Genomic DNA, 15,744 nt, shown 5'->3' with positions numbered 1-15,744 from the left:
GCTGCCCTCAAGTAGATTCCAGCTTGTGACCATGTGAATGAGACATCTCCAAGAATCCTTACCCTCCACTGCCTTGTTCAGATCATGCAAGCCCAGCCTTCAACCCCTCTGACTGAGTCCATCCATCTGGTCTGTGGTCTCCTGCTCTTTCTCCTACCCTCTACCTTTCCCAGCATTATTGTTTTTCCTAGTGATCCAAGCCTTCTCATTATGTGGCCAAAGTATGATAGCCTCAACTTGATCATCTTGGCTTCCAAGGAGAGCTCTGGCCTGATCTGTTCAAGAACCCATTCGATTGTCTTCTTGGCTGTCCATGGCATCCTGAGAACTCTTCTCCAGCACCACATCTTAAATGAATTTTCTTTCTATAAACTTTTTTCGCTGTCCAGCTCTCTCATCTGTATATGGTGATTGGGAATAAAGTGGTCAGACTTATACTAACTTTAGTGCTCAGCTGTATGTCTCTGCTCTTCAAGATCTTTCCTAGTTCTTTCATAGTTGTCCTTCCCATTCCTCGTCTTCTTATTTCTTGACTGCAGTCACCACTCTGGTCAGTGTTTGATCCTAGGTATGGGAATTCTTTTAACTATTTCAGTTTTCTCATTTTCTAGATTGAATTTTTGTATTTCTTCTGTGGTCATTTTTTAAAATCTTTTTATGAGACATTTGGTCCACCACATGTAAGCTTGACCCTTGCCTATCTTGGTTGATAGAAGAGATGTATTGACCAGGTGAGTCTAGCAGGGTGGTAAATGCCTCACTATGTCAGAGGGAGATGCTTGTTGCCTTGAAGGAAATAATGGTGCTCCTGCTTTTGAAGAGGTTCTCCCTAGACTCAGAGGTACGTGAAAACTTCTAACATATTGCTAACACCCCCTTTTTGGGCAGCTTGCGTGAGCCTGTAATGTCTTGGCAACTTCAGACATTCTTGGAGGAAACTGACTATCTAAACTTGTTCTAGTCTGGTTTCAGGCCAGAACACAGCACTGGAATGTTCTGACAGGTGACTTGCTTTGAGTGAAAGATACAGGGGCTGATGGTGGTGTTACCCTATTGATTTTTCTGGATCTCTCTGTAGCTTTTGATACTAGTGATCATGGTATCTTACTGGGCCAGCTCCATCAGATAGGAGTGACTGTTTTGCTGTGGTTCTGCTCCTTTTTGTGGAGTAGGTTTGAGAGTAGCACTGGATGATTCCTTTTCAGCCTCATGACCTCTAAGCTGTTGGGTGCCAGAGTTCTCTCTTGTTCCCCCGCTATTCAAAAGCCATATGAAGATGCTGGGGGGTCATTAAGGGGAGGAGTTGAAGTGGGCTGCAGAAGGCGACTTTTCTTTTCCTGTAACTAGGAGAAATGAGAAGACCAGACATGGTCAACCAGTGTCATCCATATGCTGAGGCTGTCCATCTGCTGCACTAGTGTCTGCATGCTGTAATAGACTGGATGAGGGCCAATAAACTGAAGTTGAACTCTGATAAAATGGATGCTCTGTGTATTGGTGGTTCTTGGGTTTGGGAGTTGGATAAGCCCTGGAGAGTGTTGTGTTCCGCCGAATGGAACAGGTGCGCAGCTTAAGAGTATTGTTAGATCCATCTTTGTCCTTGGGAAACCCAAGTGGACTCTGTGGCTTAGAGTGCTTGGGACTGGATTAAACTGGTCTGCTAGCTATGGTTTTTCCTGGACAGGGAACTTAGCCCCAATAGCCCATGTGCTGGTAACTTCCAGAGTAGACTATTACAGTGCACTCTTTGTGGGGCTGTCCTTGAAGACAATTCAGAAAGTGGTGCAAAATGCTAGATTGCTGACAGGAAGATCATTTAAAAAACCATGTAATAATAGTTTGGAAGGAATTGCACTGGCTGCCAGAATGTTTCTGGTATAAATCCAAGCTGCTGGTTATGACATTTAAAGCCCTAAATGGTTTTGGACTTTGATACTTGAAATGTCTTCTTGAATATGCACCTGCCTGAGGTTTAAAATCTGCCCCATCAGCCAGAGGAATATGCTGTGTGAGAATTTGGGAGAGGGCTTTCTTTGGGGCGGCATCCCATTTATGGAACACCCTGCTTTTGGAGGCCTAATAAGTGCCAACATTGCTGCTGTTTAGGTGCCAAGTAAAAACATAGCTCATGAAAGCTTTTGGGGCCCAACTAATTTTACAAAAATCTTCCCACGCACATGGTCCTAATTCATTTTAAACTATTTTAAATGATTTTAACCCTTTAAACCTTTTAAAAAATAAATTGTCTTTTAGCCTTTTAAAATTATTTTAATTATTTGTTTGTTATAACCATCTTTGATTTGATCACGACTCATGGTGACCCTGTGGATGAGACATCTCTAAGGCCTGTTACAGACAGCCAAAATAAAGCTGCTTCGAGTCACTTTGGAGGTATGGTATTTCAATGATGCATGAGTCCTAAGAGCCTGGAAGCTTCACCAAAGCTGCACTCCAGTCCTTAGGACTGGAGCGTGACTTTGGTGCGGCCTTTGGACTCTTAGGCCGCATGTATCATTGAAATACCATACCTCCAAAGTGACTTGAAGCAGCTTTATTTTGGCTGTCTGTAACAGGCCTAAGACTCCTAGGCTGTTATCACACAGAGGCTTACTGTTGGCAGAACGTTTCTGAAGCGTTTCTGAAGCATGAAGGTGTGATAGCTGGTTGTGCTTCTAAATCGTCATTGAGGCTTCCTGCTTTTCTCCTGTCCTGAAAGGGAACTTCTGTTACTCAAAGAATGGCTGCTCCATGAATGCTCTGACAACGGGCGAGAAGCGGGACACCTCAATGATGATTTAGAAGCGTGACTGGCTATCACACCTTCGCGCTTCAGGAACATTTCAGGAACGCTTCAGGAACATTTTACCAGCATTTTAGTGACGATAAGTGCCTCCGTGTGATAATCCTCCTATTCTCTGCTGCTTTGCTCAGGTTCTACAAATTTATACCTGTGACACCATTAATAGAGTCCACTGATCTAGCATATAGCCTTCCTCTCTGTCTTTATGCCTCCACCTTTGCTAGCATTATTGTCTTTTCTAATGAGTCATGCCTTCTTATGATGTGATGAAAGTACAAGAACATCAGATTTATCATCTTGACTTCCAGGGAGAAACCATGATTTATCTTTTTTAGGACCCATTTGCTTGTCTGTTTAGCTGTCCACGGTATCCTCAGCATTCTTCTCTAGTATCAAATCTTCAAATGAATGGATTTTCCTCTTATTCACTTTCCTCACTGTCTCACATCCATACATGGTGATGAGAATACAGTGTGAAGTCAAAGGCTTTCATGGTCGGCATCCATAGTTTTTTGTGGGTTTTTCGGACTACAGTGTGTGGCCATGTTCTAGAAGAGTTTCTTCCTGACGTTTCGCCAACATCTGTGGCTGGCATCTTCAGAAGCTGGCGAAACGTCAGGAAGAAACTCTTCTAGAACATGGCTACATAGACTGAAAAACCCACAAAAAACTATGGAATACAATGGCTTGTATGATTCTAACTTTTGCAATTATTTGTACAGTTTTAAATTTGTTAAATTGGTTTTATTGTTAAGCTGCCCAGAGATCTTCAGATAAAGGGTAGGATACAAATATTTAAATAAGTAAATAAATAAATGACCTTATAAACATACAAAATCTTATCAGATAAGTAGAATACTTCCTAAAAGGTGTCATAGCATTAATATGTTTTTAAAGCTTTTTTAGCCTGGGTCTAAGAACACTTCAATAGCATAGTATTTTGTTTGACAGAAGCAATTTTAAGCCCTTAGATGATTATTGATCTAAAAGATTATGATTCTGTTCTTACTCTCTGGTTCATATCCTCCATCAATCAGACTTCACTAGTAATTCTTTGCCATGTAGCAGGTAGATATTTGGAATAGATGTGTTGCTGTACTGTGATCCTGTGGTCTTATTTAAGTAATGCTTTCTCTTCCATGTTGTTAATTATAGCTTGGGAGGATATTTGACAATAGATTTATTGGGTGTAGTAATTTATACAACAGTCACCTCTTTGTGTAACTTTGTTGCCACTGCTGATACTAGATCTCTGTCTGGTCTAATTAGTAGTGTAATTAGTATGTTACCTGTAAGACTTGAAAGTGTTAGGCATGCTTCAGGTTTGTAGTCTGAGGAAGCACTAAAGGTCTCTCACAGAAAACTCTAAATATCAGCTAAAACTACAGAATTGGATAGGCTGGAGTTATGACAGTTAAAATGGCATCAAGATGCTGTAACAGTACAGTGTAAGCGATCTTAGTCAACATGCCCGTCACTTCAAAAACCCTCTGACAAGAATGCAGTAGTTTTACAGTCCTTATATTCACAGAAGCTTAGTCACAAGTAAAGTGTACGTGGGATTTCTGCCTAAGGATCCTTGTAAGAGTCTTATTAAATTACCCATATTGTAGTGGAATCCAGGCAGGAATACTGTAACATGATGTATATGAGATTGTCTATAAAGACTGCTAAGGATCTTCAACTGGTACAAAATATGACCGCTTGAATAGTGATATGCCATAGGTGGCTAAGCTTGCATGTAACTGAATTTGGACAAGGCTGAAATGGTTCATAGATTAATACTTAATTTTGGTTTTGCCATTGTTTTTTATACTTTTTGAAACTGTTGTATAGTGTTTGAAAGGTTTTGCCCAAAAAAGGCAGCTTATAAATATTCTTAACAGTAAAGAATAACTTTGAAATCAATGCAGTTTACTGATTTGTGTTTAGAGCTAGTGCTAGATTATCTGCGTTCTGCAAAAGAACATTATTTAATCTTCTTATTTATGATTTTAGAGTGAGCAAAGATGAAACAAGAGATAGCATCTTGCAACATGATAATATCTGTGGAAAAGGAGAAGAAACTCATATTGATGTTGAACTGGAGTCTGGTCTTGGTTATGAAGGTGATGGAGAAGAAGAAGAAGACGAGGCAAAAGATTCTGAGGAAGATAGTAATGAAGAGGAATATCTATTTATTGAAGATGACTTGAACAATAACAAGATTGAATATAAAACTGGTGTCCAGGAATGGCCAGATGGTTCCAGCTATAAAGGAGAATTTGCCTTTGATTTAAAACTTGGATATGGAGAATTTGCTTGGGACAATGGGGAGGTAAACTGCTCTAATATTTAAAATACACGTTCACATTCCAAAGCACTGAGATCATTGTACTTACTTCTGAGTAAGCACACACAGATATGAACATTTAACATTGTTTCTTTACTATTCTCATAATCATCTCAGTGTATTTACTCAGAGGTAAATCTAGATGGTTTACTTTTGAGTAAATGTATGTAAGGTTTCAGCCTTGAAACAGCATTTGAAGAACATCTCAAAAGAGGGAGGTCTTACCTGTAGACAGGGCTGGTGGTCCAGATTTAGTGAGACCAACTATTTGTTTTGAATTAACTGTGAGTTGCTTTTTAAAGTGTAACAGTTTGTTTTGAATTTTATCTTGACTATAATCAAAATACAGTAATACCCTAAAGGTATCAGATCTGTCTGATCTTAGAAGCTAAGCAGAATTAGCCTTGGTTAGTACATGGATGGGAGACTGCTAACAAACACCAAGTACTGTAGGCTATATTTGATAGGAAGGAACTAGCAAAATCATCTCATTCCAATTTGTTGTCGTGTACCTTCAAGTTGTTTCTGACTTATAGCAACTCTAAGGTGAATCTTTCATGGGGTTTTCTTGGCAAGATTAATTCAGTAGCAGTTTGCATTTGCCTTTCTCTGGGGCAGTATTAGTATTAGAGCCTTTCTCTGGGGCAGAGAGAGTTTCTGACTTGCCTAAGGTCACCCGTTGGGTTTGCATGGTTGAGGGGACCCTGGTCTTCAGTCAAACCACAGCATCATACTGGCTTTATTTTGTAGCCCTTAGGAGTCTAATCTCATGATTTCACCAAATGTTGTGGGAGATTCCTTATTCTCTTTTTTTAAAAAGTCATTTTTATTTAATAGTTTCATATATTAAACATATAAATGCAATAAACACAAATAAATGCAATAAACACCAGTTAAAACACACATTTATTTATTTATTTATTTATTTATTTACAGTATTTATACCCCACCCTTCAGCCCTAAACGCTTTCAGAGCGGCTTACAATTTTTATTTTAATAAGACGGTTCCCTGCCCTCAGGCTTACAATCTAAAAAGACATGACACAAAAGGAGAAGGGAATGGTGGTGGGGAAGGGGATCAGGTCCAGCAGTTCTTCTCTCCCTCTGAGGCCTGGACCAAGGCAGATGGACTGGAGGGAGGGTTCTGCTTCTTAATCTAGACCAGGCCTAATGGAGCTGGGCCTGCATCTCTCCCTCCATGGCCGAATGGCATCAGATAGACTGGAGGGAGGGCTCTGCTTCTTTGGTAACACCTGCTGCCTTTCACAGATTTGGTAATGCTTGTTATCTAGTACTGTATATTCAGAGAGCTTTTTAAAGAAAATCTCTAATACCAAGTATAGCAGTTCTCTTCTTTTCCACTCACCATTCTGTATAAAACTGATGAGAAACATGTCTGCATACTACATGAAAAAGGCTAGAATGTACCATGGTGAGGCGTCCATGTTGTCTCCATTGTGGTCTCTCAGTAGAACTGAGAACTTAGGCAATTATCACATGGAGCCTTACTGTCCCTGAAATGTGGCTAAATTGTCTGCAAAGGCACAGGTATGATAGCCAATTGCGCATGCTCCCTGTGATTTAATCGTCATTGAGCCTCCTGTTCCTCTCCTGTCATCAATGCGGAGCAGCCATTTTTCAACAACGGGAACTTCCGTTATTGAAGAAATGGCTGCTCCACGAACGCTTTGATGACAGGAAAGGATTAAATCACAGGAGGCAAGCATGATTAGCTATCACACTCGCATACTTTACGGGCGATTTAGCCACGTTTCAGGGACAGTAAGGCTCCGTGTGACAATCACCTTACTTTAGGCTATTCCGTATGACACCAAATTTTGAGAACAAGCTTACCTAAAAAGCATTCTTAGTATTAGGGCCTTTAGACTTCAGCTAGGTTACAGCCCTTTTGAGGGCTGTTTTCAATGTGTGCCTTTTTCCCTAGGTCTATCATGCTTTCTCCAAGCTGCTTGACAACTGGGTGGAGTGCAGCTGCAGTGCTGAGAAGATACACTGGGAGAGTCATACTTTCCCATGTGGACTCATCTACTTTCAACTAGCCAAATAGGTGTTTGGGTTTCTTCAACCCCATCTTGCTGGTATGGAGAGGGAGGCTGCTCTATCTGATCAGAAGAGCATATGAAAATTAGGATCGTAGTGGCTCTCACCAATATACCAGAAAGAGTCACCCCCCTGCTTAATGGAGCATAATCTGCCCTTCACCACTGTAACAAGGACAGCTCTTCACAGTCAGGAGAGGGAGGGAGAGAGAGAATACATATAAATAAATGTTCATACATGCCTGTGTGTTCCTAGTCACAGGCTGCTCTGGCCACACACTGGATTCTGGAGCCCAAGTGCTCAGCAAATTTTGTAGGTGGGCCTCAGTGGCAAAAGTTTTGTCCATTCTTAAAGGATTCACCAAAGCTTGAGCTTTGATATTTCCAGAAATCAGTAGACAATATTTGTCAGGCTAGTTTTTAGTGGCTTTTAAAAAAACTACTGTAAAAAGACTGAGAATTGTAAAAAAAATCTGGCATTTTAGTGTCTATTTTAATCTAATAACAAATATTAACAAATTGCCTTATGATGGGTCACACAATTTCACCACTTAGCCCAGGACTGGACAACCTGTCCAGATGCAGTTCTCATTGCTGAGCTGTAAGTTCCACCACTGACTATACTGGCTATGTCCTATGGAAGTTGCAGTTGAACAACATCTGGAGGGCCACGATTTGTCCATCCTAGCCCTAGTCCATTGTTGCCTGTTCTGATTGGCCGCACCTCTCCAGGGTCTTGTGGCTGAAGTTTTTTACATCACTTATTGCCTGAACCTTTTAGCTGGAGATGCTAAGAGTGTAACCGAGGGCTTTCTGCCTGCAAATCTTGTCATCTGCTGCTGAGTTGTGGTTAGTGTTCTTTTAAAAATATGTCATATTATAGTATGTTTAAAGTAATATATCCCTAGCCCTGGGTGTGGAGTACATTGGAAATATAACTGACTTGATAACTTGATGCCAAGCCAGATATTCCCACCTTTACATTTAGAGCAAATAATTGTTGCTGACTGCTCTGATAGCACCAATCTCTTTAGCAGAGGAGAAGGAAAGAAAGGTAGAAGGATTGCTTAAATTGAGTTCTTCCCAGAACTGTCGAGTGCAGATAGAACTGTCAGTGCTGTTTGTTTGGTTGATGTGTAGTTAATACTGACAATGTTTTGTGTCTGGTGGTAGAGCCATCCCTTTACCTGTCCCCAGCAATAATGCTTTTGCACAGCTTTCTCTTGTAAGCTTGCCTAGTTGCCATAGGTGAAAAGAAGTATGTACATAATAATAATAATAATAATAATAATAATAATAAAATAATTTTATTTCTATACCGCTATTCCAGCGATCACAGCGGTGTACATCAAAGAGTAAGACAATTGAAACATTAGCATGAAATAATACAAAGTTAATAATTAAGAACAGTAAAAAAAAACAAAAAACAAAAAACTAACAACACTCTATACAAGTGGCTGTGTAGAATGGAATACACAAAGACATTGCCACGGGGAAAAGAATGACCACAAGGCTCACGGGGGGAAAGCCTGGCGGAACAAAAAAGTCTTCAAGTTCTTCTTGAAAGCATCGAGGGAGGTGGAAGTACGGAGCTCATTGGGGAGGGAGTTCCAGAGCTGAGGGGCTGAAATAGAGAAAGCCCTCTGAGCTGATACATATCGAGCGTCTGGAACTCTTAAAAGATGTCTTTCACCCGACCTGAGAGTGCGGGGCGGATTGTATGGGGAGAGGCGGTCCTCCAAGTACCCTGGGCCCAAGCCATTTAGGGCTTTATAGGTGATAACCAACACCTTGTATTCGGCCCGGAAGCGAATAGGCAGCCAATGGAGATCTTTTAGGACTGGTGTTATATGGTTGGCCCTGGAACATCCAGTAACCAGCCGAGCAGCCATATTCTGCACTAATTGAAGCTTCCGGGTTTGGTACAAGGGTTGCCCCATGTAAAGCGCATTACAGAAATCTAATCGAGAGGTTACCAGAGCATGTATAACGGTTTCAAGGTCCCCCCGGCCAAGGAAGGGTCGCAGTTGGCGTATCAGCCAAAGCTGATAACAGGTGCTCCTGACCGCCGCATCCACCTGAGCAGTAAGGTGAAGCGATGAGTCCAGAAGCACCCCCAAACTGCGAACAGAGTCCTTCACAGGAAGCATGACCCCATTTAGGACAGGTGGAAAAATTTCCTTACCCAGACCAGGAGAGAATGAATGGGTTGCACAGCAGTGAATGAGGGGCTGTTGGAGAAGCATTTCCCCCCTCCTCTGTCAAATCACATGATGGGAGTGGGTGAGAGATGTGTTGCACATGATGGGAATGGGAGAGAGGTACATCTCTCCTCCTTTAGCATACTTGTTAAAAAACAAATTTGTTCTAGTCCACTAAGTGGATAACGGTTCCAGTGCCCAGTGATCCTCTGCAAGATATTTATTTGTTTATTTATTTAATATCCCACCTTTCCCAGTAGCCTGTGCTTTTGTGCTGAAGGTGGAGGAACAGGTCTGTAGCTTCTTGTGGGCTCATAACTTTTGTGACTTTGTTTACAGTACTGTTTTTCCTTGTAAGGGATTTGGATCTAGATTGTCTTTATTAACAAGGATTTTTCCAGTGTGTTAGGAATATGTGCGTGTGTATGTGTGATAGTCATAAATGTGTAACATAAGCAAACAATAATTTCATATATTCTATTTGTTCCTTTTGTAAAATAGATTATTTCAGTTTCCTTGTTTGTGCTCAACAATGTTTACTAGAACAGAATTTAATAAATATATCTCTATAACAGGGTATATTTGAGTTTATCCATTGTTTCTGATATGCAATGAAAGTAATTCACAGTAATCTAATATTAATGAAAATTTTCAAGATTGTAAATCCTGGCTTGAGCAAGGGTACTAGCTTTGTTTGAACTTTATCCTCCATATATTCCATTTTTATTAAATGTTATATTTCTCAATAAGTTTCTGTGCAGTCATTTCCCCTGGATGAAGCCGTGTGGAATAAGCTTACTGACTTGCAAATGAATGCTGCCATGTTCAGACTCTCCTGAAAATATTAGTTAAATCTGCTCTTCATTTCTTGCCACAAAATTCTATGTGAGAGTTCTGTGGAATTGCACTTTGTTGTAACTTGTCACTGTACTTCACCTATTAAATTTCTCTGAGAATCTCCACTAATCTTTATATTTCCTGTTTGTGGAGCAGCAAGATGGGCCTAGATATTGTCATACACGGGTGTATGTGTGCACACATGGCTGGTTTTCACTTTTGGCACTTCTAGAGGATAATGCTCTGGAGGGTCACTCACTCTGGGGGTGGCTATGGTGCAAGAATGATTGCTGCTGGGAGGGGCAGGCTGAAAACATCTTGATAGTCTGGATCGTAAACATATTTAGAAATCATGATACCTTGGCCAAACCTTTTGGATAGGTATTGTATAATAGTTTTGTGTCTGTGTAAGAGAGAGAGAAAGGCAGAGAGACTGTTTCCCACATTGATTGTTGTGATGGTTAAATCCAGGTTCAGATCTTGGGCAGTCTTTTTAATTTGCATCCTCCCTCCTCCCTTCAATTGGAATCATGATAGTTTAATATGATTCACAAATTAGACAAGTTATGGCTCCTACAAACCACAGCTCAGCTCCAATTCCAAATTAACATAGTAATTTATACTATAATATGTAGATGAACATTAATGTATGTATTAATTAACATTTCTCATGTGTGAATCATAACATTTCTTTGTGCATGTATATACTGGGAAGCATGAGTTCCTATCTTAAGTTTAGGGCTGGTGTGGAATAGGAAGTAAGATATTGATAGTTTTATAAAATATGAATGATAGTCAAAAAGGTGGTTAGAGAGAGCAGTTGTTCTCTCATGATATCAGAACATCAATTGAAACTGATTTTCAGGCTATTTAAGACTGACAAAAGCATATCCTTTTCATAGTACCCAATTAATTTATGCAATCTCCTGCTAAAATATTTCGTAATGGCAGGACACTACCTCAGATGACCTCAAAAGGGACTAGATGTATTCATTATTATTATTATTATTATTATTATTATTATTAACCTTTATTTATAAAGGTTAATAATAATAATAATAATAATGAATACATCTAGTCCCTTTTGAGGTCATCTGAGGATTCATGGAAGAGGATAGATCTAGCAGTGTCTTCCAATTATAATGACTCTATAGATATTTCATAGAGGCATTACATTATTGGGAACAGCAGCATAAGAACTACTTGTGACCTTTTTGATGGCAGGTGTTTGGCTGCAGTGGGAAAGAAATCACTGGCTTTCATGGATCTTTGTTTAGACAAGACATTTCTTTTGTTCTTATTGTTTGCATTGAATCTATTCATCCTCTCAAATAATATACCTTAGGGTTGACATGTATTTTTGTTATTAGGCCAGGTGTTTGGTATCTAGAGCCCATGAGGTGATATGATAAACAAATACAGTACCAATTTTTTGGGTCTACCCTTCTGCCAGCTCAAGTCTAAACTTATATACTGAGAAGTAAATTTCACTGAGTTCAATGGGATTTATTTCCCAGTAAGCATGTATGAGATTGTAGACGCAGACTGTAATCTAGTATCCATTTATTTAGAAGATTGCCCCATTAGAATGAACGTCCTTCTGTATGTAGGACTGGACTGTCTGTCACATTAGGTTTCTCATTTCAGATAGCATATATGTCAGGTGTAGGCAGCTATGCCTTTCCAGATGTTCTTGCAGTACAACTCCCTTGGTTCTTTCTTAGGGTGAACTGGGAAGGACTGATTGGAGCTACAATTCAACAACGTTTCAAAAGCCTTGCACTTCCCATCCCTGGCCTGTACATATCCTTTTAGGTATTCTGCTACTTTTGATTATGTATTTATATCAGTGATTTCCAAACTTTGGTCTTCCAGATGTTTTGGACTTCAACTCCCAGAAGTCCCAGTCAGTTTGGCAGTAGTGAGGAATTCTGGGGGCTGAAGTCTAAAACATTGGGAGGACCAAAGTTTGGGAACCACTGGTTTACATGTTGCTTCTTTATGCCATTAATTCTGCTTAGGAGTCTGCCTTACAATACTTACGGTAATAGGACTGTTGGTTATCTAGCATACTGTTAATTTGGACTATCAGCAGCTCTCTAGATTTAGAGGCCAGATTTTTTCCCCCTAGCCCCACTTTTCTACTCCCTGGTATTCCCTGATGGTGTCTTATCCTAGTACTAAGAGATCTAGTATTCCAAGATTCCATGTTTGTATTTGGAAGTGGTACATTTCCAGAAATAGGCAAGCACAAACTGCAGTCCGTAAGCTTCGCTGTCGGTGCTCGACAGTCATACAGAACCTTTTCTGCAAAAGATTTCTACTGTTTCTGTGAATGTTACTGCATGAATTATCTTGACATTGGCGTTGTGGGACTTGCAATTTATGGCACAATCCAGCCAAAGTTAACCACTTTTATAATGCAATCCTTATAAAAACCTCTTAGAAGTAAGTCACTTTCAGGTAAACAAGATTTACTTCCAGGTGAACAGCACTCGAACTTCAGAAAGTGTTATTGGTTTCAGTGGGAGCTAAATCCATACAGAACTTTCCCTTACAGAAATCAGACTAAAAAAGTGTTTTAAATCCCCATAGATATGTTTGTAATTTTGATGTGTGTATACGCATACATACACAGATTTAAATGAATGGTACATATTTATTATGTTGCTCTGTCCCTTGTTAACTACTTTCAGCTGTTTTTTCTTTCTTTCATAACAATTGAAAGGAAAAAAAGAAATGCACATATATGAATCTGATTGTTCACTGAACCCTGGGATTTTTATGAAGGCATGAACATTCTGAACTTACAGATAACTGTTTTGTTATACAGTAATATATCACATTTTGATAGGTGACAATTCTATTAAACATTTGATAAATAGCATAACCTAACATGATGTATTTGTTGTTGTTGTTGTTGTGTGCCTTCAAGTCATTTCTGACTTATGGTGACCCTAAGGTGAACCTACCATGGGGGTTTCTTTGCAAGATTTATTTAGAGGTTTGCCATTGCCTTTCCTGAGGCTGAGAGCATGTGACTTGTCCAAGGTCTCCCAGTGGCTTTCATGGCTGAGCTAGAAATCAAACCCTGGTCTTCAGTCATAGTCCTAAACTCAAACCACTACACTATGCTGGCAAATCATGTGACGTATAATTTGAGCTTTTGCAATATACACACGATCCTTTGTACTTATACCCTGTTAAGAAGACCAAGCATTAATTTTTGAAAAGAAAAATATTTCTAAGTTGTTTCTAGTGTAACTATATAGGACAGATCAGTAGTGTTTTTTCATAGTAGTTGCACAAATACTAGAAGAAAAATAAGTGTGGCTAGCAGAACTAATACCTAGTGTAATGAAATAATTGACTACATGATGGCTTAAGAAACTAAAATCAATTTCTTACTTGCACAAGGTTGAAAACTAATTGGCCACAAGGGTAGAGATTTATATTACCAAAACGACACTGTTGGATACAAACCTGTACCTGTTGTCATTTTAGTATATTTTTCTTAAAACAGCTTGAATTTGTACCTTTGCAAGCAATGCAAATGTCAGAAACTTTTCTTTCCTGCTGTGCTCAGCCATTATCGTGGTCCTTACATTTAAACATTATTGTCTGCATATTTTACTTTCTCCTTTATTACAGAGATACATAGGTCAGTTTTATAAAGATCATCGTCATGGCAAGGGGGTTTACTTTTGGCCTGATGGTTCAAAATTTTCAGGATCATTTTATCTTAGTCGTAAAGAAGGCTATGGGACCATGGAATTTAATGATGGAAGAAGATTTCAGGTAATTAGAAGATGTTGACCATAGTGTTATCAGAGAATATAAAATAAAGAAGTGCAGCAAATGATTGCAGAATGCTTATTTTGTTGAATTTTTCATATAAGTTTCAAAAGTAGTAAAGATTTGTTCACTCGGAATTGAGAAGTTAGTTTATTTCTAATTGGATTGTTCTATAATTTGCCTTGAGAGTAATACTGAATGTATATTCCACAATCAATTTGCACAGAATGTAGAAAATGTCTGAGAAGTGTTGGTAATATCTGCTGGATAAACATGTAGTCTTGTCCCTATAATAAAAGCTGTCAATTCCTTCATGTAAAAAAGCAAGCTAAAACAGAGAGGTTGAGGTACATACAATGTCATACATATACAACTTGGTGTAGAAGCATCAGCAGATGTAGGGTTTTCTTCCTGCTCTAGTTGCTAGAAAAAGTATTCACCAGACTTTGTTCCTCGTGTATAATTTGTGGATCAAATTCTTCTTTGCTCTTTCTGTTTCCTAGTTTGCTTAACTAGATTTTTCTCTGTGCTTTGTGTGACTTTCTGCTTAAATATTTGTTGATAATTAATGAACATCAGTATGTTTACTATCATCATTTTACATTGCTGTTCTTGTTAATCAAGGAGATGGCTTTCTGATTCAGGAAGAGCAGGTTAATAATTTTATACAAAGGGACTCATAGAGTTTTAGTATATCTGAGGAGGAACAGGAATACTTAGAACACATTAATTGCATTGTTATGTAATACTAAATATGTTTTAACATGAAAAGGTTGAACCACAATGAGCCTTGCCCTTGTGTGCCCCCCCCCCCCCAAGACAGGAAACCGCTGTTCCCATTTTAGATTGCAATTTGGCATGGCACTTAAATCTGGACAAACTGTGTTTAATTATTACTGTGGTTAATTGGAACAAGCCAGTTTTATAACCAATGGCGTTTTTCAACAAACCAAAGCTTAGATTAACCACTGGGTTGAGATGACATGACAGGGCAGAGGTCAATCTAAAACAGAAACCAAAGCTTCTGAATTTCGCCTTGCACCTGAGGAGGAAGAAACAGGGAGCAGGGGAGTCCAAGGTTTGCTGCAACTCATTCTTGTAATGTTAAACTGTGGTTTAATGTTGCATCTGAATGGATTCACAGAGTGCTGGCCTATTGGACAGGGCTATGCTGTATTCACATTTACACAGTTTGAATAACTTTTTGAACTTTCCTCCCTTTTCTTTTTTCCAGCAGTTTGTATGTTTGTGAATTCCTTAGTTACCAAACATTCTAAGTATTTGTGTCCTGTCTTTAGTGTGTCTGTGGACAGGGATGTAGCCAAGGGGGGCGGGGTTCTTGGGGTCTGGACCCCCCCTTCCATTAGAAAAATGAATGGTGTGTGCTGCTGCGCCGCCACACTCAAGCCCCATTATAATGGTGGCACTTAGTCTGGACCCCCCCCCCCTTCCTAAAATCCTAGCTACGTCCCTGCTGTGGAACACATCGTCCGAGAGGATTAGTTCTAAATTCAGCATAATGAGAAACATTTAAAACTACCAGGGATTTTTCTTGTATATATTTTTGTTTTTATTTATTCCTGTCTCTTGGACCTACCAGAGAAGCCAAAGGTGATTTTGAATTTGACTGACAGAACACATAACTGCTACTAATATTAGATGCAATTTCAGTTTCTACAAGTTCTGTAGTGTTGTAGATCCTATATTATGTTACTCCTT

At 39.4% G+C, this 15,744-nt stretch overlaps 1 protein-coding gene across 4 annotated transcripts in view; it reads left to right on the top strand.

Moving 5' to 3' along the window:
* ANKMY1 (ankyrin repeat and MYND domain containing 1) overlaps positions 1-15,744 on the top strand; it is a 65,796-nt gene that overhangs the window by 2,267 nt on the left and 47,785 nt on the right. For all 4 annotated transcript variants that reach the window (XM_089509290.1, XM_089509289.1, XM_089509287.1 and 1 more), the window contains exons 2-3: positions 4,799-5,117; positions 13,882-14,028. In XM_089509290.1, coding sequence (XP_089365416.1) covers positions 4,799-5,117; positions 13,882-14,028 — 466 coding nt within the window. The remainder of the gene's footprint in view (positions 1-4,798; positions 5,118-13,881; positions 14,029-15,744) is intronic.

The sequence above is a fragment of the Sceloporus occidentalis genome, unplaced genomic scaffold (assembly GCF_023333645.1).
Source record: "Sceloporus occidentalis isolate IW3139 unplaced genomic scaffold, rSceOcc1.0.p SCAF_2, whole genome shotgun sequence".
NCBI classification, from domain to species: domain Eukaryota; kingdom Metazoa; phylum Chordata; class Lepidosauria; order Squamata; family Phrynosomatidae; genus Sceloporus; species Sceloporus occidentalis.
This window is presented reverse-complemented; position numbering and strand designations above follow the sequence as displayed.